Source organism: Crocodylus siamensis, chromosome 1 (genome assembly GCF_052110815.1).
Source record: "Crocodylus siamensis isolate JL-2025a chromosome 1, ASM5211081v1, whole genome shotgun sequence".
Lineage (NCBI taxonomy): Eukaryota > Metazoa > Chordata > Crocodylia > Crocodylidae > Crocodylus > Crocodylus siamensis.
Window position 1 is genome coordinate 137,192,162 of NC_143395.1, and position 24,045 is coordinate 137,216,206.

Consider the following 24,045-nt stretch of genomic DNA (forward strand, 5'->3'; position numbering starts at 1 on the left):
TATGTGCACAATTTTGTTATTCAGTTGACAGTTAAGGAGTGCTGGATTCTTTATTACCACTAAGTTCTTGTGTGGCAGCATCTGCAAGAAATACTTTTTACCATCCTTATTTGGCTAGGACTGCTGTTCTTAACTTTTTTATCATGCAGCCCACCTCCACCCCAGTTCACCGTAAAGCCTCACTGCCTACCTTCCACCCCATATTCCCTTTTGTCTTCCAGCTAGCTTACTCCCAACCCCACAGCTGTCTCTGTCACGCTCTTGTTGTCAGATATGTCTCTCTCTGCAGCCTCTAAGCTTCCTCTGCATTTGTCATTTTACAGTTAACTTTCACAGCAACACTTTTTTTTTTTAACAGAAGTTAAAAAAACCCACAAGACCATTGATAGCCCCTTGGCTGCTGATGGGTTAGATCAATGGCAGCCAACCTCTTTGGCAATCATGCCACAAGGTAAGTCCAAATTATGAGACAGTGGTGGCTGATTTAAAGTTGCAGTGTGTCTTGGTGCCACAAAATCCCATTGTCACTAAGACGTATCAACACTGAATTTGGCAGAACCCACACCCATGGCTCTCGCAGGGCCAAACTACTGAGTCAGTACTTATCCCTGTCTCCTCCCTGAGTGCCACTCCAATCCCTGTCATCTAAATTCATCTGTGCCTGGGGTCATGTGCCTGTACACTAACTACCTGTGCCACAGGTTGGATGATGGTGATGAAGGCTAACTAAAGCAAATCTGTTATTCATAGTTCTGAAAAACAGGTATTAATTAAGTTGGTATGCTCTAAGTCTAAAGTTGGCGTCAATAAAGAACTCATTCAAAACTTTCCTAGGATGAAGCGAGCCAAAAGTACTGAAGATATGCTTTAGCTTTGCTGTGATGAACAGGGCAAACATTTCAAGCTGCATAAAGAGGCTCCTTGCATATTTTGTTCTGCTTCACTAGCAAGGAGAGGCAACTTTCAAATGGAGGGAAAAGTTTGAATGATAGGAACTGTCAGAAGTGCAGGAGGAAGAAGGCAGTATGTTGTCTGCCATGTTAAATAAGATAGGCTACAGGTTGGCTGCATATGCTGTTCATAGTCTTATCAGTAGTCTGCTCATTGAGAATGTGCTTTCAGGATATATACCTTTTTAGTCGGTACACTGGTTTGTGGATTCTCTTTGACTGAAGATTATATGTGGAAAGAGATCTGTGCTCCCCAAAAATTAATCCCATGTGTCTCAGTAAAAAAAGACTGGCTTTCTCCCCACTGTTTGTTTTTTTTTGTTTTTTTTTTAAAGGATCTGCTGATGAGAAGGTTTTTTTGTATGGGACTCTTCCCATCTACATCTTAAGCATTTTGTAGCTTAGTGCATTTGGTGAGCTGTGTCAAACTGGCTTTCAATATCCTGTTCAAAGAGTACCAGTAATTTAGTCCTAGAGACCATAGTACTTAATAGGTTGTTGGAAGATTAAAAACAATACTCATCCATTCTATTCTGGTAATGGTTGAACAAACTCTGAATGTAAGGGGGCTTGTGTGTTTTGTTTCAGCTGGTGTTGGCTTTCTGACAGTGTCCAGTGTCATCACCATGTCAGCTCCTTTCTTCCTGGGGAAAGTGATAGATGCCATTTATACAAATCCCAGTGAAGACTTCACCAGCAGCCTGACCAGCCTCTGTGCTTTGCTGAGTGGGCTCTTTTTGTGTGGTGCTGCTGCAAATGCCATTCGTGTGTACCTCATGCAAACTGCAGGTAAAAGAAACCCAGTGAAGTCAAAGGGGGTCCTTGCCATAGAAACAGGGTACTGTTTAAAGGTCTGAAAGAAATCCCTGGAACCAGTTGTGAATCTCTCTGAAAATTGCTATTTTGTTTCATCACATCAAAGATAAACGAGCAATACAAAGGTGCCTAATATAAGAGGAATTAAATCTTGACACAGACTGATTAAAGCTCACTGGCCACGTCCAGATGAGTGTGACAGTGTGGTATACTGCACATTCCATTATCCACCTTACACGGGAGCGGTGTAGAGAGGTGGGGGTTTTTTTGACCCCTTGATATTCTGGGGTCAAAAAAACCCATGGGGGGGGAAAGGGGAAAGCGGAGTGGCATATACAGTGGCAGTGTGTGCCACCCAAAGCTGGAGCCTGGCTGGCTGGAGCCACACACCGCTGCTGGCCAGACTCCACATGGCAGGATCGCTGCTGCAGCCCCGGGAGGACCCCAGGTAAGGTTACTGGGGCCAGCACAGTGCTGGCCTCAGCCTCCCCTACCCCATGTGGAATAACTTGCCATGCACTGGATACATCCACTTTGTTTAGATTCTAGGATTTTGTAACACTTCAGTATGATTTAAATGGAAGAATTCTATTCCAGTCTTTCATAAAGTCAGTAAGGGGAGAGGGGGTGTTTCTACATGTGAAGTTTTGGAACGTTAATCTTTTCTGGATAACCATTCTTTTTTCTTGTAGGACAAAGAATTGTGAAACAATTGAGACAAGATCTCTTTTCCTCTATTCTGAAGCAAGAAGTTGCTTTTTTTGATAAGACCAGCACAGGAGAACTGATAAATCGCCTATCTTCAGACACAGCGCTGTTGGGCCGTTCTGTGACTGAAAACCTTTCTGATGGGCTCAGAGCAGGAGCTCAGGCTTCAGTAGGGGTTGGCATGATGGTATGTTTGTCTTTTTCCTTTCCTTCACTGCTCATGATGGGTTGAAGGCTTCATAAGTTGGTATTAGTAGTTTATATGTGTAAAGGTTTTCAAAATCCACTCAAGTTGCTGTGGTTTTTCAGAGAGAGCTTTGTTCTTCTGTGCTCTTTCTAAAATTTATAACTTTTATGTGCTACTTTCTAACAAGTGACTTGCCTGTAGCCAGCTTGCTACTATGCCATAGGTATTACTTTAATGAGGCACTGCTCCAAAGATGCCATATTGGGCAACATTAAATTGCATGTTACTGATAAGAATTTTACATTTAATGACTGAGGCAATAGCTAGGATAAAGAGTTCAGTTAAGGGTCTTGGTGTTCTGTACATTCTACATCAGTAAATGTCTAGCGGATGGTTTAATTTTTATTGCATAAGAGACTTCCCCCCACAATGGTTTGCGTGGCCAAAACATTCTTACAGTCTTATCTCAGAATAGGTAATTTGGTGGCAGTTTTTATAACTGCCATTGGGTTGCTTGTTGCTGTCATTCTAAGAAAGACTGACAAGAAAAAAGGTTTCATGATCACCAAAAAAAAAAAAAAAAAGAAAAGAAGAAATTCAGTCTGGTAACGTTACCAGAAGCTGGCAAGAATTTCCACTATAAAAATTTTAAGTGTTATTCAAGTCTTTATCACTGACAAAATTATAAGACTTACATATTTCAGCCCTTTGTTTAAGGCCAAATATTACAGGCCTTATCCAACCTAGATTAATTTAAAAGTAATGTTAAGTTGATTTCATTGAGGGGTTCTGCTTAAGTTGCTGCCGTGATAGGGCTCTATTACGGTAACAAAATGGACATCTATTACTGACAGTGGGTTGTCCAAGCCCATGGAGCCAAGCAGTGTCAGAGCCAGAAATAGAATCCATACAGTTTGATTCCTGATTCTTTGTACTGCCCAAATGCTGTAGAAGAATGGGTGGTTAGCCTAGAAAACAGGAAATGACAAAATAAGTTACAACTACACTAAAAAAGCAGTGTGGCTTTCTTCAGGTTTGAGTGTATGCACTTCTGTATTTCAGCAATGTGCCTTTTTTGTATGCCAAAATATTAACTCTTGAATCCTTAACTTCTAGGTTTTTGTCTCTCCCAAACTTGCCATGTTTGTTCTGAGTATTGTGCCCCCTCTGGTTATCCTAGGTATGGCTTATTCAAAATATCTACGAAAGGTTACTAGAATGACCCAGGATTCCCTTGCAGAAGCAACACAGGTAATCTTGCTAAGACTTAGTAGAATGCTTTGGATAATATAAAGTGAAATACCCTAAGAAGGTATTATAGAATTGCTGAGGTATGAGGTCCATTTCTTTACCTGAAGCTATAAACCTGTTTTGCTTTCAACTATTTAGGTGTGAGGAAGTAATTTTTTTGGAGTGGTTAATAACATTTTCCCACAGGTCTCACTGCTAGCGTTCTTTTGTTTAAAAAAGAAAAAAATTGGAAGCAAAATGATACTGGCTTTATGGAAATCTGTGCTGATAAAATCTGAGACGGGGCTGTCCAACTTTTAAACCCTTGTGGGCCGCATGCCATACAGGCCACACCAGGTGAGCCACAGACCACTGGGTCACACAGATGCTCCCAACACACAGTGTTGCTCCTCACGGATATGACCTCTGGCCCCCCAGCCCGTACAGGTGTGGCCTGTACTTGCATTCATGTTCCCATGCTGCACCACACTGCCCTGTGTGCCTGGGATGAGGGCAGGAAGCAGCACCTGGAGGAGGGAGGGGAAATCCAGACACTGTGGCTGCTGTTGCAGCTGGAATGATGTGGGGAGCAGCAATTGGGGGAGAACCCTGGTGCTTCAACTTAAACCCTCATGGGCCTCATGCAGTCTGTGGGCTGCCAGTTGGACAGCCCTGGCTTAAGGGAATAATGTTCTTTCTTAGTGTAAGGGATACAGTTTCAGCCTATGAAGGCCTGAATGATGTGAGACCTAATTATGAGTAGGTACGTCTGCAACTGTACGATGAAGGAGATTTGAGACAACAGAAAGCACTTTTAGAGGCTGAGCCAACAAAACAATTCTCCAGGAAGGTTTTTTTCATGTGATAGCTGATGATTTACCCTGATTCTTAATCCGTCTGAGCCTGGGTCTATTAACCTTTGGGCTATGCTGCAAAATTTGTTTTGTTTTGTTTTGTTTTTCCCTCTCCTTCATCTGTGGAGGAGTCAAAAAGAGAATTGGGGGTGGTTATTTTTAAGGGGCGTTTGTGAAAGACCTGAGGCACAATTGCCTTCTAGTAATTTCTTAGTAATTTTATTCTAGAATAAACTTTTTTTTTTCTTTTTTTTTTACTATGAAAGAGAGAGAAATGCTGAGAACAAGGCCTTGCTAAAATATTCATGGGTTTCAGCTATGTTAATCCTGGGATGGTCAGTTTGCCCAAACACACTATGCAGAAGAAAGATTAGCCACATGCTGTTTATCTTGCCTGTCCTTTGTCCAAGGGAAGTCTATCTGCTTGAAAGCAGGTTGAAGACTTCCCAGCTGTTCTGTACAAAGTCTGAAATACACACCAGGGTTGAAGAGGAAAACAAACTATGGTGGTCTTGGGGAGGGGGAGAGGGTGGGGCTCCAAGCCTGATCTTGGTTCATGTGCTAGGGTGTTGTTGTGGCATACTCTCACTGTAGTGTAAGTCAATGAGCAAGCTAACTGAGTCTGGGTTTTTTGAAGGTTTAACTTTATTCATTTGGGAGTTTTTGCATGTTAAACTGAAATGAAGACTATACTATTGGGCTAAATTTTATCCCCAATTCAGCTTCATTCAGGTAAATAGAATTACATAAACAAATGCAGTCTTTTCTGCATGGTGTGGTATACAATAGGGTATTTATCATTCCAAGTCACTTATTATGAACAGCTATGAATAATCCTCTTTAATGCTCCTCTCTTTCTTGTATCCATTGTCCTTTCCAAATTTAAGATTTTTTTTTTTTAAGGCCCATTGCTTTCTGCAAATTAGCTGGTATAATCCTATTCTGTTTCTCTCCACACTAGTATTAAAGCTAAACTAGTTTTGACTTACTTTTTAAAACCATCTTAGTATAAAATGTGCTTCTGGTATCATGGAATTCAAGAGTGGGGCATGGCAAGCTTTTCATTGACATTCAGAGTACCATATTTACAGATAGAAAAGCTTTTGTATTGCTTTTACTTTCAGACCTTTTGAAATGTGAACCTATCCATGAGTGTGGGTCCAGTTTTGTGTTTTTTCTTTTTCGTAGTTAGCTGAAGATCGCATTGGAAACATAAGAACAGTTCGAGCATTTGGGCAAGAGATGAATGAAATGAAGAAATATGCAAACAAAGTTGGCTACGTGCTGCAGCTAGCCAAAAAAGAGGCACTAGCTTCTGCATGTTTCTTTGGAGCTGTAAGTATATTAAGGTGGTGAAGCATCCAGGGTATATTAGGTCTGGGGAACTTAATACTCAAGGACTCTTATAGCTCTGATATGGTGCATATAAATCAATGTTGTATAAAATGAATTTCCATAATGGTGCTGGAGAAAGGAATTCTTTGTTGTTTTTCCTCCTTCGGGCTATTTGTTGAAGCAGTGAGTCCGATAAAATTCTAGTGCTCGCAACTTGATGAGGCTTAATTCATACTCTCGTTTTATACCTTTCTGTATTAAAGATCAGTGTAATGAGAGATTTTACCCAGGTTAAGCCGGGTATTCCTTTTAAGGTTCTGCTAAGCCCACGGCAATTTAAAAAATGTGACTTGTTTCTATAGATGACAGAAATGTCCAAGTAATGCCCTGAATTGGATCATGTAGTGATCTGTACTGGCCCCATGTGAGCTCTTCAGCTAGCAGTACTCATTGTACCTCCCAGCAAAATTTTATAGGTAGGGGCCTACCTAAATTGCAGCAGCGGTGTGCTGCACAGGAATTCATTTAATTTTGCTCTTTTTGCTGTGCATCCTCCACCTCCCCAAGGACCCTTTAATCTCTGAATCGAATTGGAACCCTCTGAATCGATTTGTAGAGATTCGGCCATACAGACAGCTTTAAATGTTTTTTTTTTCTACATACCTCTAGGTAGCAGGGGCTCATGATTTGCTGCACTGCTGGGGCAGATGCAGCATCCCATAGAAGCATGGGGGTGGGGCTGCCCAGTGCACTTGGCAGCAGACCCAGAAGTGGACCAGAAGCACTTCCAGTCCACTTCCTTGTTCACTGGGGAGCATGCTACTGGGCCCCCGTGCACCCCCCCCCACTTTCCGGCCCCCGGCTTGGCAACTGGTGCCTCCTGGGACTGGGGTGGGCACCCAGGGTCCCCCTGCAGCTGAGCACCAAACCGGGGGGGGCATGGGGGCCCAGCGCACTCCACAGTAGACCCAGAAGTGGACCAGAAGTATTTCCAGTCCACTTCTGGGTTAACTGCTGAGCATGCTGGAGAGCTTCCTGCGCTGCTGTGGGACACTGCATCTGCCCCAGCTCTGCAGCGATCACAAGCCACACTGCTACCTCAAGGTATGTAGAAAAAACTTTTAAAGCTGTGCCTGTGTCCGAATTGCTTATTTGCTGATCAGCATCGAACCGTCAGATGATGGGTAATCCGAATCAACGGATTGAATCACTGTCCCTGATTTGGGCTGAATCCAAATCGAATAGGGCCCATCTCTCACAGACTTAGAAAAAAACATAGTTTTAAATATGCTGCAGTTTTTGCCTCCTAGCTGATCAGCAGCCAGTGGTGGTGTTGCAAGGGCTCCTTGACCAATCAGTGGGGGAGGGGGTATGCAACTAAAAGAGAGACTTAAAGGAGCCATTGCACGGTGCACTTCTGCCACAATTTAGGTAGGTCCCTAGTTATAGCGGCTTGGGTTCATTCGGACTGTTTCTGGGCAAAATGGACCCCCTAATGTAGCAGCAGAAGCTGTGGTAACCAGGTCTATAATGTATAATAGCATCTGGCTGCAGATCTATGTGTCTTTATATAAAATACATTTTTACTAGAGGGGAAGGAACTGTGGTTATCCCTTCCCTCTTAATTGAAGGTTGGGCACTCTGTCTTCTGAAGTCTATCACAGCTGCTTATGGTTTAGAGAAGGAAGGATCAATTGAGGGTACTGCAGAGTATTTCTTTGCATTCTGGAGAGAGCTTTAACTGATCTTAAATACTTGAGCTCTGAGGCCCTGCCAGACAAAGCTTTCAAATGTAGGCAGGATGTTGGGATGAGAAACCCAGAAAGTTTAAGTAAACTAAAGTTTTAAGATTTCACTTGGATCTACTTACCAAGGTGATGTTTTTGTTTTAAAATGAAATACCAAAATTTTCAGAAGGTGAAATTTTAGATGTTTATGAAAAAAATCCAATTTGAATTCAGACTTCTCTCTTGTTCTTCAGACTGGGCTTTCTGGGAACTTGTTTGTCCTCTCTGTTCTGTACAAAGGAGGATTACTCATGAGCAGTGCCCAAGTGACAGTTGGTGAACTCTCTTCCTTCCTGATGTATGCCTTCTGGGTTGGAGTAAGCATTAGAGGTATGGAATATGAAACATATGATTTCAAATTATACGCTAAAGTTATGTTTCAGAGTACAGCAAAAGGTACCAGTCTCTTGTATTAAAAAAATAAAATAAAATGAAAACCCAAACCTCTTAATTTTTGGCTTTCCTTAAGAGTCTTAGAATCATAAAAAAACTAGGGTTGGAAGGGACCACAGGAGATCAACTAATCCAACCCCCTGCTCAAAGCAGGACCATCCCCAACTAGATCATCCCAGCCAGGGCTTTGTTGAGCCAGGTCTTAAAAACCTCCAAGCATGGAGATTTCACCACCTCTAAGGTAACTTGTTTCAGTGTTTCACCACCCTCCTAGTGAGAGTTTTTCTGATATCCAACCTAAAACTCCCTGGTTGCAACTTGAGACCATTGCTCCTTGTTCTGTTATCTGTCACCACTGAGCACAGTTTAGCTCTAATCTGTGTCCTGATGGGATGGAATGATCTTTGGGAAGATTTGTAAATATATTTTTGGAAAGGTCAGTTAGAATTAAAGACTTTCGATTTTCATAGCATTACCAAATGGTTTAAAGCTCTTCCCCTGCTCCAATTGCAGAGGTTAAATCTTCAAAGTACATTCAGATATGATCTGACTTTGCATTGGGAATTATTTAGGTTTTATCTGAAATAAAATGTGTCTCTGTTTAGGATAATTATTTTTAGGAAGGAAGGCACGTAGAAGTTTTGCTGTAATTCCCACACTCATTTGCATAAAGTTAGAACAGTTCTTTAAGAGACCGTGTCATAGAAGCAGCAAAAGCTGTCTTTCCTTCCTTGTTGTATTCCTTTCCTTCATCAGTAAAGATTAGAATTTGTAAGCTACTGACCCAGAGACTAACTGCTTCTCTTGGGGAATGTTCATCAGTATTGTACCACCTAAAAAATGAAGATAAGATATAGCTTGGGAACTATTTTGAATTCTATTAAGAATGAATGGTGCTCCTGTTATACTGTTTACTGTATTTCAGATAGAAGGTAGAGTAGACTTGCATTTTATAAACTAGCCAAAGTAGGGTTTTTTTGTTTGTTTGTTTTGTTTTTTAAATATATAATAAAACAAGCTTTTGTGGGCTGCAGCTGACTGTGTGCAGAGCCGGTGTTCACGGAAGGCAGTAAAGAACAGAGATAGAATACACTTCTATTTCTTCACCTAAATGCTTGCAATAAGCATGTTTCTTTCTCATATTGACAAGAATTTTCCTGTTGCTACAAAACCCAAACTGTTTTCTGGCTGTTCCCTAACTACTGCCAATATTTTCAATTTTCCCATTGAGGAGTTCTGTATTTATCAATGTGCAAATGTACAATACTTTGAAAATGTAAGGGTAGTATACTGTAGAATACATAGAACCCAGCGTAAAAATAGGACCGTTCTATATTGAACTCATTTTTGTACTTGGCTAAAGTAGCTTTTGCATTTACTTGTTGGTTCTGGAGAATTTCTAGTTCATTTCAGTGTCACCTCAGGATGCAATAGAAATGAAAGAGCCTTCCTATAGAATTTGTGTTAAAGTTTCATATGCTTTATGGGAAGTTCTTTGTAAGGAATGAATTGTCACTATTGCAATCCTTACAGTGAAATCTGCAGAAATATCCTGCAACTCTCATCCTTTTTCACTGTAACAGTTGCACACACATGTATCTTCCACTGAAATTGGAAAAGATTTCTTTAAAGTTGTAAGCTCACTTTTGTAAGTATTAAGATTTCTAATATTTCATGTCTAAGTTGCATAGTTTTATTTTACAAATTGCTATGAACACAACTGATTAATTTCTTCTCGTGTTTTCCACATACTTTAGTGATGTATGGTTATTGTGTGTGTTTTGTGTTTTCTTTAGGTATGAGCTCTTTCTTTTCTGAGCTAACAAAAGGATTAGGTGCTGGAGGACGCCTTTGGGAACTTCTTGAAAGGAAGCCAGAACTTCCATTTAATGGTGGGTTTTATTTTATTTCTACGTTAATATTTTTAGATTAATTACTAAGCTTGTGACAAAGTTTATATAATGAAAGCTAACATCAACTTTTAATATTCTCAATGGAACTAGGTACAGTAAAAACTGTTTCAATATCTTATGAAAACATTCAAAGGAAATTTACAAGCATAGAGTTTGATTTCAAAATTTTTCTTTTTATTTGTTCAAGACGTGCTTCTGAATGTGGTACTTGGCTGCCCTCTGATTCTTTGTTCATAGAACTTTGAGTTTTGCAGTACTATAGTGACAGCCATCCTTTGCATCAGCTTTACAAGCATAAGGATGAGAAGAAGAAAGAAGGGGCTTTCCTCATCATTGCACTTTTTAGTTTTAGTTTTGTAAAAGACAACTAACATGTCTGTCTGTACATGCTAAATACCTAATGGACTGGAAGGGTGTAAGAAGAAGTCTCCAGGAACAATATTTTTTTAATTAGGGAAATATGTTTTATTGCAGACTGATACTTATATTGATCAAGTTTGGAATAGTTCCATGATACCTATTCCATATATGTTGTTATAAGCACTGTATATCAGTCTAAAAGCTAGTCATTTTTTGGGGGAAGTGTATCTGTAGATATAGATAAGCAAACAGGGATTCCTGTTTTTCGTCTGTAGAGTTTGGAAGTTAAGAAAAATCAGATACAGTTAGGTAATATCACATTTGTGACACCTTATGACTAAAATATTTCATTGTAATAAAAATCTACTGCCAGCAATGAATCTGAAATGGATCACTTGGAGATATTTTGTTCCAGCAACTAATGTTAATTTGGAATCTGGCAGTTGAGCTTTTTGAAGATTTTTGTTGTTGTTGTTTTTTGCATTCATCATATATTTAATTCCAGTTACCTCTAAATTACTTCAGTGAGCTTAGCCATAAAAAACAGTCATGGTGGAAATTTTGTTTCTGTACTACTTCAAGTAGACTTCACTGATCAAAAGTTGTATATCAGTTTTGTCATGCTACGGTTACACAGGACAAACTTTTTAAAGCAGTATTTTTATCTTGGAGTTCAGGCAAAGTGTAAACCCTCTAGTTTTTTGCCCAAACAGTTATGTTGCCTAGAAATTCTTATTTGAAATTGGTGGACCAGGATAAGAATGGAGGGGGTAAATATGGCATCAAAACTAACAGAAATACTTTGAAATAATTGTCTGTAGGGAATGTATGAAAGTTTTTGTGGGGGTTTCACTTTGTTTGTAGATTTTATTTCTGTCTCAGTGGCTTCGTTTGGTTTTTTGTACCCATGGCTAGAAGACTAAGCGTTTTTCTTGCTTCTGACACTAATTGACCACATGGCCTTCATCCACTCTTTCTTCATCAGTTCTGAAATCTGTAGAATGGAAATAATTTTCAGGGTATTAGTGCAGTGTCACCAAAAATGGATTGCTATATTGTTGTTGAACAATCAATTACATACTTTTTACTAGTGATAAGTACTTTCAATTATAATGGGGCAGGTTAAAAAATAGATTGAAAAATGTTTGTCACAGAGGTAACCAACAGTTGGCTACTGTTGTGACCTCCAGCAGTCAGCCTTTGGGGAGTTACAAAGCAGATGTAACTTTTCAGGCAGAGTTCTAGTTTGTGTACTGATAGAATGCCTTTATGTTTTCATAGAATCATAGAAAACTGGGGTTTGAAGGGACCTCAAGAGGTCACCTAGGTCAACCCCCCTGCTTAAAGCAGGACCATCCCCAACTAGATCATTCCAGCCAAGGCTTTGTTTATCTGGGTCTTAAAAACCTCCAAGGATGGAGATTCCACAGCCTCCTTGGGTAACTTATTCCAGTGCTTTTTTACCGTCCTAGTGAGAGAATTCTTCCTAATATCTAACCTAAACTTCCCTTGCTGCAATCTGAGACCATTGCTCCTTGTTCTGTCATCTGCCACCACTTCCATCTTCTTTTGAACCTCCCTCCAGGTACTCTGCTATCAGACTCCCTCAGTCTTCTCTTCTCCAAATTAAAGTCCAGTTCCCTCAGCCTGTCCTCATAAGTTTTTTGTTTTTTTTTTGTTTTGTTTTTTTTTTAAATATCTTTCAATACAAAACAACTTTAGAGGAGAACACAGGTCTTCCTCCAACATTTCAGAGGTTATTTTAGAACAATAATAAAGCCAACAAAAATATTTCCCTTTTCACAAGTTCTCATGAAATGTCTACTTGCTGTATTACTTGATTCTCACTTTTACTCGTCCCAGTTTTCTTTTCTTTTCTTGATACCATATAGATATCAAGATCCAGTCACAGTATTCTTCTACAGATCTAGAACCCAAAAGGGAAATGAAGTTGCATACAAAATTCCATTTGATATATTTTTGCAGTAATACTTGGGAGGAAAGACTTTTTGCATCAGACTTCATGTACTAGCTGAAACAATAGTGCAATTTTTTGTGATGGGCATTAGAATATTCTACTTAATATCTGGAATAATGGGAAAGTGTATGAAGATAGTGCAGAGTAAATATGTTTTTTTCAGCATGCACATAATATTTCTATGCTAGGTTAAGATTTTAAATCAGTACCTCAACGGCTTTACATTTTAAGCAGTTTTGTATCCATACTCTTCCACTGTTGACATAGTAATAGCAGTTTACTACACTAGAAGTAAATAAAGATAAGAGCCTAAGAAAAGGGGAGGAATTTGAGGAGAATCAAAAATGGAATTTTTCAGACATTAAATTTGTTGAACTTCCTGGAGATGAATGCTAATTGTTATACTTGTCTGCTGCCTAGTCTCCTTTGAATACACTAAATACCATAACTGTACTAAGTTTATTCTATGCATCTGTTACATGTATGAAATGTATAATTATATTAAGGTACTTTCAGTGCACTTATGGACAGTTCCTTCAACATTGTTGCTCAAATAACTTGTGGATCACTAATACATATCTTTTTATTTAAAAAATAAGGCCTAATCTATGGATTTAGAGTTTTCATATGACCTATTGGGACCTGAAAAATTGTCTTCCTTGAGCCATACGTATTACAACTTTGTCTAATGTTAATTTTCTTTTAATTCTTGTTCTTCAAATGTAATGCTGTGCTTCAAAAGACAGTAACTTTTTCCAGTAAAAACCTGAGTTTTAAGTTTGCAAAATAAGTTTTTGCCAAAGAATGATGCTTGATTGTCTTATTTTATAAATCAAAAGTCTCACACTCACTTAGCCCCCCAGGTTTAATCAGAACTGAATTGGGGCTCCCTCCAAGCAGGATCTGAACTCTTGTCTGGAGCAAGCAACAATGATGGCATTGACCTCCATGGGTGCATGAACCACTGTTGAGATAAGGAGCCGCAGGGGTTAAGGCTTTTGCTATTCACTTCAGTGCCAGGTTCCTAGCCCCTCCAGGAGCCTCTCAGGCTGGATCTGGCCTACAGACTACATTTGACACCTCTGTTAGAACTTACTTTTTTTTTTCACTTTATAAATCTGGGAATGGCCATTAGAAACCTGATTTCAAAAAAGTGTCAAAACAGTTGAGTTCAAGTGACTGCTTTAGCTCAGAAGCAAAGCTTAGAACAGACTGTGCTGCTTTTGACCAAAGAGTGGAGAGTGTCACAGAAAAGGGCTGAGGCACATTGAAAGGGCAGTGAATGAGGGGTATACACCATTTACCTTGCTGTATCTAGTACATGGACTTGAGTCTCTAGGTCTGTCACTTGGATTTTCCTGTTGCACTGTCTTACAAAATGACTTGCCTTGTAGTAGTGGGTTGCACTTTGTTGTAACAATTAAAAATGTATCTAGTTCAGGGAAAGCAGCATCTCCCTCAGTAGTCACTAGGCATGTCTACACCTGTGCCACACTGCAGTTGTTACTACTGCGCGGTCGTTTAGCACTTGCTTAAGTACCTGATGTTATTATGCAGTCCTGACAGCACTTGGGTCGTTTCTGACACTACTGCACAGTAGTATACGCATCATGGTTCATGCCTGCTAAAACTACGTCTCTGTAGCAATGATCTACTGTGACCTAGGTCATTGCTGTGGCAACATACCATCTCATGTAGACGCACCCAGTATCACTAGGTTCTAAACTCTCCCTATTGCTGCGATACCTACTGAATCACTTACGTATAAGCTGGTTTGAGGCTGCATTCAAGAAGACTTGTTGTTAGATGATGATGATGATAATATTTAGATACATCCTGACCTATGATAAAAGGTTAAAAAATGATATGGAAGTAGTAGCAAAACATTGTGTAAAACTCTATGCTTTAGCCTGCAGCCACATCCCTGCGAGATGAGATTGGCATGAAGTGATATAGTTGGAATATTTTATGCTGAGAGCCTTAGGTCACATATTAAATATGGTGCAGAACCATTATAATTTTGCAAAATAGATGCTGCACTTGGGATTGCTGCAAACTTAATATTTTGTTCCTTAATTTGACATTGCCTGTTATTATACAGGCATCTAAGCCGTCAGTTTGTATTTTTGCTGTCACTAAGATTTTTTTCTCTGTATTGTCATTCTTTGTTTATTGACCAGCTGGTGTTGTGTTGGATGAAGACCATTTCAGAGGGGCTTTGGAATTCAGAAAGATCCATTTTGCTTATCCGGCACGTCCAGAAGTGTCAGTTTTTCAAGACTTCAGTCTTTCCATTCCAGCTGGCTCTGTCATGGCAGTGGTTGGCCCAAGTGGCTCAGGCAAATCAACTATTGTATCACTTTTGCTGAGGCTGTATGATCCCATCTCGGGTATGTTTGTATTTTAATGTTGCTGTCACTAGGAGTTATTATTCTGCACTTAATGCGTGCTTTGGGAATAACAAGTGGTTTAATGCAAGAATTTTAAGTTAAGGTCCTACCTGAATGTTAAACATATGCAGTGTTTCTATTTTTTTGGAGGAGAGTGCCTGGTGAATGATGTCTGTTTTAGTAGCACATCTACCAAGTTATGACTCCTCCTATGTAAAAAATCACTTTGATTTGGAGCTGCTGAAGTGTGTTTATTTAAAAAACTAAGCTCTGTAGGAACTTGTGAGGAGGGCAACCAGTTCAGAGAGGGGAAGGAATGATCCTTGCACTTTAAATAAAAAAAAATGCCTATGTTTATGAAGTAACTTTGTTCCTCCTCCACCCACTCAAGAAACTAGTATTGGCCATGGTATTATCCTGCATCATCCCTTGTGCTCTGGGTAACAGAGGGATAGATAGTGTAAATGGCTATAATGCAAGAGGGAGGCTCCATGCACATTTTGCTCTTCATGCTGTACAGATGAAGATAGTCTTGCTTCAGGTGTTTAAACAGGTGTTGTAAAGCTTGTAAATAAGGAATGAATAGATGAACATCCTATAAAGAATACCACCTTGGTGCTATGTCTAGAGATGGACAGCATAGCTCTTATGTGCCCCCTTCAAAACTTAGATCTATGTTCCTCGCCTATTCTTTTTGCCTTTGTGTAAACAACCTTAAATGATGCTCAACTTAGTGTTTTTCTTTAATTTCAGGTGCCATCACTGTTGATGGCTTTGATATCCGTCAACTAAACCCACTGTGGTTCAGAACTAAAATTGGAACAGTGAGTCAGGTAAGGAAAGAAGGAAACGTTTGTATGAATGAATAATCAACTATCACTGCCTACTTTTACAATATAGTCTCTCCCCACTCAAGCCTTAATTATTTGCTATTATGTTGTGTTCAAAACTAGTCCCAAGGGGGGGGTGTCCCCTATAAATGTATGTTGCATAAGCAAGTAGTTTTTGAAAGAGTGTCTGTTGGTGAAACTCCCGTTGTGTGTGTGTCCTATAAATGTATGTTGCATAAGCAAGTAGTTTTTGAAAGAGTGTCTGTTGGTGAAACTCCCGTTGTGCAGTGTACTGATTGGAAGGTACGCGATAAGAATTCAGAACACAAACAGCTTTGATTTGTTTTCCATGTAAATCTTAGTCATTCATAATGGAAAAAAGGATTTCAAAGATGAACCATTCAGACATGAACAAAGGAGACATTCAGCTGCTCCTTTAAAGATGAGTCACCCAAACAATTTGGTAGTTGTACATTATTTTTACAGAGTCTTCATAATTGGTACAGTAGAATCTGGTTCATTCATATCTATGTGGTTTGCACTCTACTTAGTTCACAGCAGGTTGTTGAATTAAGAATGTGTTGCTCTCCTGTTTGCTGTAGCTTTTACTTGTATATAAAGTCAACTGAATGCTTAACTTCATAAATGGGATTTTTTTTTGCTTGAGAGTTATTAAGAAAATGCATGTACTGTAGGTAATACCACATTAGCTATGCTTTTGAATTTATCAGGAACCAATTCTGTTCTCCTGTTCTATTGCTGAAAATATTGCCTATGGTGCAGAGAATCCTTCTGCTGTAACTGCTGAAGAAATCCAGAGGGTTGCTGAAGTAGCTAATGCTGCTAATTTTATCAGAGACTTTCCAAAAGGATATGACACTGTAGTTGGAGAAAAAGGTGTTTTACTTTCAGGTATAACTTTGCTATATATTTTTTTTAAAAAAGACTTGGTAGAACAAAATGTGACTGTTATTGGTCAGCTTTTGTCTGAGTACTAGTTGCCCCTGACACTCGATTATTTTTTTTCTACCCTGTGTATCCCTGCCATAACTTCTATGATTCACATAGCTTAGTTCCTATCGGTCTAGACCAGGGGTATCAAACGTGCAGCCCATGGAATTGTATCAGCATGCAGATCTCTGGACTGGCTCCATTCACTGCATATGGCATGTGGGCCAGATCTGGCACCGTGTGTACTACAAGTAGCCTAGGGGGCTGCCATGGAATATGCGCTCCATGTAGTGCCCCGCTGGGCTGGCCTGTGTACTGGCTCCAGCATGGCCCAATCCGGACTGGCTCTGGGGTTTGCTGTGCATGTGGCATATGGGGCTGGCACAAGGTGTGCTTTGTCCATGTTATATGGGCTGGACCCAGTGTTGCACGGGGTCTAGTGAGTGGGCTGCATGTGATGCCCAGGACTAATCCCTTGTGCTGCCTGCAGTGCTGTAGGCAGCACATGCCCCATGCTGCCCTGCACACCCATGTTGTATGTGACGTGCGGGCTGGACCTGGCACTGTGGGCACTTCGCAGGTGGCTAGTCCCAGACTGGCCCATGGGGCCATATGTTTGTCATGCCTAGTGTAGACCTTTTAATTTCAATCAAAATTTCTTGTTTTACATTTCATTTGAATAAAACCTCTTTTCTTAGGAGGACAGAAACAACGAATTGCAATTGCTCGAGCTTTGCTCAAGGTAAGCCAAAGCCCAAGGAGCTCTAATTTGTTTTAATTTGCTTTTAAAAACATGGTGCTGCAGCACAATCATGTGTACAAATGTCCTTTAGTGTCTGTGTCCTTGACTCTTCTCATGCATCTCTCTCCCATTTCAAGCCAGGTTCTTGGCTGTGAATATTGTAGTTTTCTGGGCACTTTAGTTTAAAAAAATAAAATAATAATAATAATTCTGTAAAGTTTGCTCTGTGGCTGGGGTGGTAGTGAGGAGTCCCTCTTTCTGGTCAGAAATAGAAAGATGTACCTTCCCTTGAGGAGAAGAAGGTTAGGTAAATTTGACTATCTTCAGAAAGCAGCCTTTCTTCAATAAACCTGTGAATGCTGTTGATTTGGTTGTTCTTCAGAGGAAGAGAACTTTCATTCTAATGGCTATATCTTATTTAGTCTTGGATATATAATCAACACTTGCCACTGCACCAATCCCATAGTGCTTTCTAATTGCATTTCAGTCTCTCATCTAATTAGGGCTGGGTTTGTTTACATTGTTTTTGGAGATGTTCCCAAATTTGATGCAACTCAACATGCTTCTAATAAACCAAGGTGTTGGCCTTGGTTGTGGAGGGAGAGTCTGTGGTAGGGAAAGGGAAGGGTGAAGAAGAAGGTATGGTGTTGTCTTAATTACTGATTTTAAAAAAATATCCTGCTAATTCCGACTATTTGGCCTAGTTCTTAGGAATACATTATGTGAACATTCCACAGAATATTACATCTTTTATATATTTTCCAATTTTGTAATCTTATCTTGAAAGGAGATGGGTAGGTACAGCATGCATTCTAGTCCCCTAGGAAGCTGCTGTTTCCACAGTGCAAGGTAAATGTTGTGTTTGTATGTGCCAGGAGGGAGTGTGGCTGTACAGGAAGTATAGGTGATTCAGCAGGAAATCCTACATAATTAATTATAAGGCAAAATTGACAATCCAGCACACTTTGAAATCTTCAAGGTGAAGACATTGAAAAGACAAATTTATTTTGTCTAACTTTTTTATCGTGGTGATTTCTTGCATCTTATCTGTACTGGTAGAAGGTAGAATTCAAAAGACATGAATCATTTTGTGTTGGTTCTTTTTGAAGTGCAGACCTATTTTGGGGTTAGTTCAGACTACATTCAAGCAAGTTTATTTGCTTCATCATGGAAATTGAAGTTTTAGTCAGCTTAAGTTTAGTTGCATATACTGAATTCATATCTCTTGTATAATGCTGTAATTGAACCAATTTTATTTTGTTCTTCAGAATCCCAAAATCCTACTGCTAGATGAAGCAACAAGGTAAGGAAGAAAATAATCATAGAATCTTAGAAATTAAGGGCTGGAAGAGACCTTGAAAGATCATCGAGTCCAATCCCCCTGCTCTGGGAGGATAATGAAGCTTAGCAGTGTCTTATACTTGGAGCAGGCAACTAGGTATTAGGGTGATCTGATTCCACTTCTCCTACAGATTCTGCATGACCTTTGGTCATTTTTTTCTCCACTAAACACGATATACTTTCCAATCCTTAAGCAGTTGGAGAGCCTCTATAAGCCACTTTGTTAAAGGACAGTCAGTACCTTAATACAAAGTTTTCAGGGGGTTCCATTTCTTACCATGGTTAGTGATTGTTCAGTATTGCATAATGTGTGAGTTGTATAGCAGTAGTGGGAACTTTTACAGAAAGTAGCCTAGTACAGACCAGGTTGTGATGGTTTTAGAGGTGAATGACACTTTTTTCCCCTTCTTATTTTTCTGTGAATTAGTGCTTTGGATGCTGAAAATGAGTATCAAGTGCAGGAAGCTCTAGATCGGCTAATGGAAGGGAGAACAGTCCTAATTATTGCCCATCGTCTGTCCACCATTCAGAATGCTGATTCTGTTGCAGTTCTTGACCAGGGAAGAATTATTGAATGTGGAAAACGCGAGGAACTTCTTGCAAATCCAGATGGACTTTTCAGGAAACTAATGAAGAAACAAGCTTTCCTTCAGAACAGTGAAACCTTTTCATTAAATTTAAAATCTCAAAAGAAGAATGCTTTAACAGAATATCTATGAAGTTAATTATAAGAGGTGGAATCTACAAAGAATATAACTTATGTTTCAAGATATATGAAGTAAGTGCTGCGTTTTATTCAAAGGGTAAAATTATCCTTTAGAAACTTAAATGTGTTCTTTTCATTCAGAGGTTTTAAATAATTGTATCTTTTTAAATGTCCACAACACTGAGATTTGTTTTCAATATATAGACTTTTCTGCTTTAGAATATTTGAACTTGTACAGTATGGGATCTTTAGCTGTTTTAATGCACTTATATAGCAACGGACTGTTCTCAAGCAAGTTCAAGATTTAGTGAATGCAAAACTACACATTCTGGTAACTTCACCACCATCTTCTCTTACTTTTTGTACTGATCACTACTTTGGTTTTTGGTGTTTTGAAGCTAAAGAATGCGAGACATCTAGTGGTATCGAAAATGTACTATTCACATCTCCTTTTTTTGTAATGCTGCTTCCTTTCTTCCACTTCCGCCCCAGCTTTTCTTCCAAAATGGAACTGGAAATTGAGTTATGATCAGTCAGCAACAACATAATTATTTATAGACAAAAATTACTTGAAGCTTGGTACAAAGTACTAGTTCTTAAAACACATGATTTTTACAGTTAAGACAAAGGAAGCTTAATCAATGTGAAAAGTATTTTTAGCAGATACAGTTCAGAAAAATCCTACCTTCTGTGTTTTGGAAGTCCTCAGGACATCTTTGTGTAATGAAACTGAATCGGAATAAAGATTGCTGCATTTTTTTTTGTCACTTTACAAGGTACACTAAAGAAGCAAGCAAAAATTTCTTCTTACAGGTTGTTTTTTTTCTTAAAAATTTAGGTCTTGTTGAGTCATGAAAACCTGTGAGGGCAACCAGGGGATTAGTGAAGTTTTATGATCTAATTGTGAGGATTAGTGAAGTGAAATTTGGGATCAGTTCCCCAAACCTGAAAGCCAAGCAACTATGATAAGAAGGATTTGTAGTCACCATTTAACATTTTCTTAACTCCCATGAGCCAAACCCTTAGGCAAAAAGATACCTATTTAGTAGTAGTAGTTTAGTTAATAGGTTTTGCTAAAACAGTACAATAAAATAAACAATAAAATTGTTACATAATATAATTATAGCATTTATATAGTTTATAATTTATAATATTTGCTAATAGTATACATTAAGATTATCCATTCTACCAGTTCATACAAAATTTAAAACCAAACATAGTGGATGATGATGATGATAATAAATCGAAGTAAAAAAGGGGAAGTCTCTCTGATTTTTGGCCCTTGTTTATGCAAGTAATGCAAATATACTTGGAGAGTACAGAAGAGGCTCCAATTTGTTAGAGAAGCCCACTTTTTTTATTTGGTGGTCCAGTATTTAAAATGTTCCACCAATAGAAAAATCCATTTTCTTTTTACTTATCAAAAAAACCCAAACAAACAAGACCATAAATAGTGGTTTAAGTCATCTATTTAATTTTCCTAGAGGGGCACATTGTGCCCAAATATGGCGACTGACACCACTTGCCCATGACAAGTGCAGATCTGAATGAATCAGACTAGTAATGGCTTCTCACTGTTTATAATTTTGTACTGTAGATGGGTAGGTTTCTAGGGCATAGCTTTTATCAATCTCAAGAAAGGGAAGTTTGAGAGAGTTTTACTGCATCCATATCTGTCTGTCCGCTGGCATCTTTACTACTTACATTGTCTTGTTTTAAATAGTGATTCTCAGTACATTTCCTGGGATGTTTGTCTGGAGGAGAATATAGATGTTATTATTTAACCAAAGAACGAACCAAACAAAGGTGTATATAGAAAAGTAGAGGGTTCTGAAATGCACTTTGGGTATCTGGTAGGTATAAAAGATCTAATTTTCATCTAATAGTTTAGAATTCTTAATTGAACTAAGATGCTCACATGAACTAGTGTTCTCCCCCTTTCCATCCCTCCCAGCACCCTTGTAGAATTCGGTAGGGATAAAAGCTGTCTTAAAGTAGTTAGAGATCTAACTCTGTCGCCTTCAAGTAAGATATGAGGACACAAATGTTAGAGCACTATAGTAAAGCTGGAAAGATGAGGCTTGATGTTCTTTCTTTCTACATTTTAAAAAAGAAAGAGGGAAAAAACCCTTTTCAAATATAAACTATCTGTGCTTTGTGTAGGGGATGAAAATTCACAAGGTCAAATAAGAATGTATATATTTCGCAGGTCACCTGAGATCTGTCTGTTCTGGGAAACATACCTACTGCTAAAACCCACTGTCAGCAAATGGTAGATTTTCATAATTGTCTCAGGCAGAAATATTAAATATTGATGCTTGAATGGGGTACAGCATTTTTGTGCAAGTGTGCATTCCAGGAACATCTTTGGATGTGGACATGAGGCATACAGCAGACGAATTTTGTTGTCAATGGATGTTCAACATCCTTGAATTTCAGAGAGAAAGTACTGAAAGCCTTAAGTGGCTTATTTTCTAATTTAATAATTAAGCCATTTTATGAAACTTAAAAGGAATACTAAAAATATTTCTAGATGTTAATTAATATCTATTAATCTAGGCCAGGGGTTTTCAACCTTTTTTTGGTCGGTGAACCCCGGCAGCCAGTTACGGGCTGTGGGGTGGGGTTCTGTCCAGCCACCCATGCAGTGGCAAAACCAAAAGTGCCGGTGGTACACAGTGGCAAAACCGGAAGCACCGGCAGCACGGAAACAAAAGTGGCCCCACCCCCTGCTTCTCCAGGTCACTGCTGCGTACCCCCTGGGGCCTTCCCAAGTACCCCCAGGTTGACAACCCCTGATCTAGGCTTTAGATTTTCTCCTTTCCATTCTTAATTGTAAACAATTGTGCCAAAAGACAATACCAAATCTACAAGACTCAAGTACTGCTAAGGGACATTTTTAACCAGTACTACCTACTAATTATTTTCTCTACATACCCCTTTCTCAGTGATGGGCTAGACCTGGAAAACCATTACTCCATATGGGTAATTATTCATCAGGGGCTTGTCCAGCACTTCACCTATATTCATAGCTTAAGCAGTCAGGTACAAGTACAGTAGCAATGTGAGTTTATAGCGGACCCTTATTCAGGATAGAACCGAGGGGAAACATTCACGGGGGCAAACCAGAAATGTGATGGACAAGGGAATTTTTCAGAAATATCTAACTGATCTGTTAGTAAGACTCAGAGGCATTTGAATTCTTATGTCCTTCAGGCACCCTTGGAAAAATGTACTCAGTTGGAAATGAAAGGTCTATCACAGCAGTTATGCTCCACTGCAGGGAGCTGTGCTGGACACTGTGGATAGCTGCATAACCTACAGACCTTACAACTTATGTAGGTACTGCTGTATTTGGGTGTGCCTTACTGCATACATCCAAAATAGGGATCTGTTCTGTACAGATGCACCCTTTACTGCAGTTACACAGTTCTAGCTCTGAGGCTGGTAGGAAGACTTTGGTTCTACTAAGGAAACCATTAAATATACAGTATGTCTTTAAAAACACTTGAAGTATTGCTCTCTCTGGTTCAAAAGGGAATCTTTTGAATGGTTACCTATATAAAGACCGATTCTAGTAAACTGTTAATGTATGTCTCTGCCAAACTTGATAGTGTAAGAGTGAAGTTGTAGCCATGGTGGTCCAGGAATTATGCAAAGAGAAAAAATGTCTTAGGATGCTGTCTTTTTATTGGACAGAGTTGGCCCAACAAAAGACCTCACCCCAAGACATCCTTGCCACTGACAATCTTGATAGACTTGTTTTACCAAGGACCATTTGGTTTCATGCAGCCTTCGAGTCCATTGTAGTGTGATGAAGGAAAAGAAACCAAGCAAAAACCAATGTAATGGGGGTACAGAACAGTGAATTGCAACTCCCACTGTTAAAATAAACTTGTGTGTTTATATTAACTGATTGTATTTTTTTTCAGCATTGCTCTCTCGCTTGTATTTTTAGTAACTTTTTTATTATGGATTAAAATTTTATAAATAAAACATTTATTGTACCTGTCATCTCATGTTGGAGCTGTCTTATTTTCACAATATGATGGGAATTTTTAGAGGTCTGTCTTTAAAAAAAAAAATGTGTTCCCTATTCTGCATCTTTGGAATTAATGACCCTGGTGCTTATGTCATATTCTTCTTCAGCACCTGAAACTCAACGTGTACTGATCACTGTATATAGAAAAAAAGGTGTAACTTGTAAATAGTTCTCTTCAGATCTTTTTTCAAGTGTAAGCACCTTTTTAAGCTTGGGATTCTTTTAACATGAGCCTCTCTTTTGCTGTCTTCTGATATCTCTTTAAGGTACCATAGCAAGAACAGGCTCTTCTAGAAACAGGAAAGAAAGGATTGTATCATGTGGTCCCAAAGCTCACCTGTACTACAGCAGACTTATTCCAAAGGCAAAACTTGTTCAGAAATAGTCTCATAGATGCAAGGGATACAATTAATCTCTAATAAGGATAATTTAAACAGGATCCATGTTAGAAACTCAGGATGTGAAAATGAAATTTGGTTCAGCTCTCCCCTTTTGCCTAATACCATTTTAAGAAGGGATTTCTGTTAACCCT

The 24,045-nt window shown here is 39.1% G+C and overlaps 1 protein-coding gene across 3 annotated transcripts in view; it reads left to right on the plus strand.

The window, feature by feature from the left end:
- ABCB10 (ATP binding cassette subfamily B member 10) overlaps nt 1-23,483 on the plus strand; it is a 35,371-nt gene extending 11,888 nt beyond the window's left edge. For 2 of the 3 annotated variants that reach the window (XM_090043889.1, XM_090043873.1), the window contains exons 2-13: nt 1,539-1,739; nt 2,459-2,661; nt 3,778-3,912; nt 5,934-6,080; nt 8,062-8,197; nt 10,057-10,152; nt 14,692-14,901; nt 15,655-15,734; nt 16,463-16,643; nt 17,381-17,424; nt 18,693-18,727; nt 19,193-23,483. In XM_090043889.1, coding sequence (XP_089900015.1) covers nt 1,577-1,739; nt 2,459-2,661; nt 3,778-3,912; nt 5,934-6,080; nt 8,062-8,197; nt 10,057-10,152; nt 14,692-14,901; nt 15,655-15,734; nt 16,463-16,643; nt 17,381-17,424; nt 18,693-18,727; nt 19,193-19,484 — 1,722 coding nt within the window. In that variant the 5' untranslated portion in view covers nt 1,539-1,576 and the 3' untranslated portion in view covers nt 19,485-23,483. The remainder of the gene's footprint in view (nt 1-1,538; nt 1,740-2,458; nt 2,662-3,777; nt 3,913-5,933; nt 6,081-8,061; nt 8,198-10,056; nt 10,153-14,691; nt 14,902-15,654; nt 15,735-16,462; nt 16,644-17,380; nt 17,425-18,692; nt 18,728-19,192) is intronic. The other variant, XM_090043881.1, reaches the window with a different exon arrangement.
- The last annotated feature ends 562 nt before the right edge of the window (nt 23,484-24,045 follow it).